The sequence below is a fragment of the Phaethon lepturus genome, unplaced genomic scaffold, assembly GCF_000687285.1.
Source record: "Phaethon lepturus isolate BGI_N335 unplaced genomic scaffold, ASM68728v1 scaffold35615, whole genome shotgun sequence".
Classification (NCBI taxonomy): domain Eukaryota; kingdom Metazoa; phylum Chordata; class Aves; order Phaethontiformes; family Phaethontidae; genus Phaethon; species Phaethon lepturus.
Window position 1 is genome coordinate 1275 of NW_010539029.1, and position 2495 is coordinate 3769.

Genomic DNA, 2495 nt, shown 5'->3' on the forward strand with positions numbered 1-2495 from the left:
CCACGACCCGCTGGTTGCGGACTGACTCTCGAAAGGGATGATGAAAGCCTGTTCCAAAATAATAATAATAAAGGAAAATCATGCACGAGTGCGGTTTTTCCTTACTGCGCAGCTTTAGGTGAAAAGCTACGTGGCACAGCACTCCGTGAGCAAGAGAACAGCAGTGAACTTCCAACAAAGATGTGAAAATCAAAATTAAAACTGAATTTACTCAAAATGGGGTAAGTATTACCTGCTAAGCAACTCAGATGCCCCGTCTCCCACCCCAGCCGGCTCAGACAGACTCGGAAAAGATTTTGCTAAGAAGAGAACTAAGTTCCTGGGTTCCCGATGGTTGATAGAAATGTCTATGATTGTAGCTCTTCCCTTGAGGATTTCTCTACCAAATTAGTTTCTAAGCTCCTGAAGTTCACTCATTACACCACAAGCTTCCCCAGGAGAAAGGAAAACGCACCCGGCTTCCCTGGTGACAAACAAGGGAGCCTGGGTGCCGGAGATCTGCTGACAAACCTCATGGTACAGTGGGAGAAAGTCAGGCAGAGTGAAATGGCAGTGCAATCCCTGAGGAAGCAGCTGTGGCACCTTAAATCAGGATGGTCTTTTGAAATACCAAACACAGTACATGACATACAGACCTGAATGCTCTTTTTTTTTATTTTTATTTTTTTATTCATTTTTTATTTAAGTGGCATTTTAAGTTTAAACACTTCCCCCTTGTCTAATTAAGTTCTTAAACCTTTTGCTGTGGACTTAAAATAGTTGAAACAGCCGCTAGCCAAGCACCTGTTAAGCTGTTGACCAAAAAACTAGAGCAGTTTTGATGTTCCTCGGGCGGGCGGTCTTCTTGCCTTGGGCGACACAGAATAGCTAAAGCCAGTCCACAGGCGAGGACTGATCAGGAAGGCAAGCCAAAAGAACTAGCAAAAGAAAAAAACAGACAATCAAAGGCTTGATGTCATATGGCTGTAATGTAGAAATACTGTAAACTGCAATTTAGTGTTAATACTGTAAGCTACCCTAATAAATATCGTAACAAAAAAAAAAGATTGGATGGCCTAAATCCCAGGGCTTTGCAAGCCCCCAATTCTTTAGTTAGATTTTTTTTTTTTTTTTAAATTCCTTCTCAATTTGGGGATTTTAAGCTATGCCCTGCCGGGCAGAGCGCTGCAGAGAGACGCCCCGCGACGCAGTACGGACACACGGCACTTGGACTGAAGAAACAAACGCACGAAGCCTTACTGGAACCACAGAACTCCCTTTTTTTTTTTTTGCGTTGCTTTCCTTAAAAACGAGGGCCATTCCATCCACGCAAATTCGTCTTAAAACCCTTTTATTTCTAGCGATAAAGTTAAATTAAAGACAGCTCCACTTGTATTAATAATCTACAGAACAGTCCATATGCCAGTGAGGCTGCTATTCCATACCAGCACAGCCAGCCTGACTTCCACTAGTGGTGTTTTGGCAAAAATGTCAACGAGGCAATCAAAGACAGGTTGTGGGGGGTCTCCCTGGGAAGGTGTCCCTTCCCTTTCCCTCCCCCACCCCTGACCCCCCCCCACTCGTGGGAAAAAAATAAAGACTGCAGTAGTTAGCATCAGCGTGCGGCTGCCAGTCCATCGTGGGGGGTCTAGTTGTTGCCTTCTCCGCCATCGTCGTCTTGCTGATCGCTCGTCCAGAGCGTTAGGTTGTCGCGGAGGAGCTGCATGATGAGCGTTGAGTCCTTGTAGGAGTCCTCGTTGAGGGTGTCCAGCTCGGCAATGGCATCGTCGAAGGCCGTCTTGGCCAGGTGGCAAGCCTGCTCCGGCGCGTTCTGGATCTCGTAGTAGAAAACCGAGTAGTTAAGCGCCAGACCGAGCCGGATGGGATGGGTTGGCTGCATGTGCTCCTTGCTGATCTCATGGGCTTCGCTATAGGCTTTCTCCGAAGACTCCACCACGGTCGCCCTCTTCTCGCCAGTGGCCACTTCGGCCAGGTAGCGGTAATAGTCCCCTTTCATCTTCAGGTAGAAGACTTTGCTCTCATACTGCGTCTCGCTGCAGTTCTTGATCAGGTAGTTGTCCAGCAGGCTCAGCACATCCTGGCACACCGCTTCCAACTCCTTCTCTATCTTCTCACGGTAGGCCCGGACCATTTCTATCTTCTTCTCGTTTCCATCGGCAGAGGTCTTCTGCTCGATGCTGCTAATTACTCGCCAAGAGGAGCGCCGTGCCCCCACCACGTTTTTGTAGGCGACGGACAACAGGTTCCTCTCTTCGTTGGACAGAGGCTCGTTCAGCTCCGTCACCTGCATCAAGAGAGGGAGAGAGAAGAGAGACACCTGGGTTAAGCCCCAGTCACTTGATGTTCCCATCACACGTTTGGGTGTTCCCATGCACCTCTAGCGAGAGGCAGAAGGCAGCTGGCACGCAAAGTCCTGCTCTGCCATCCAGCATCAGCTCCCATCCCAGAAGGAGCCAGCTGGGAAATCACACCGCAGTCCAGTCCACCAGCAAAAG

The 2495-nt window shown here is 48.6% G+C and overlaps 1 protein-coding gene across 1 annotated transcript; it reads right to left on the reverse strand.

The window, feature by feature from the left end:
• Positions 1–652: 652 nt before the first annotated feature.
• Positions 653–2290, reverse strand: YWHAG (tyrosine 3-monooxygenase/tryptophan 5-monooxygenase activation protein, gamma). Its single transcript, XM_010287007.1, has one exon. It carries the CDS (start codon positions 2288–2290, stop codon positions 1628–1630), a length of 663 nt encoding a protein of 220 aa, XP_010285309.1. The 3' UTR covers positions 653–1627.
• Positions 2291–2495: the final 205 nt, after the last annotated feature.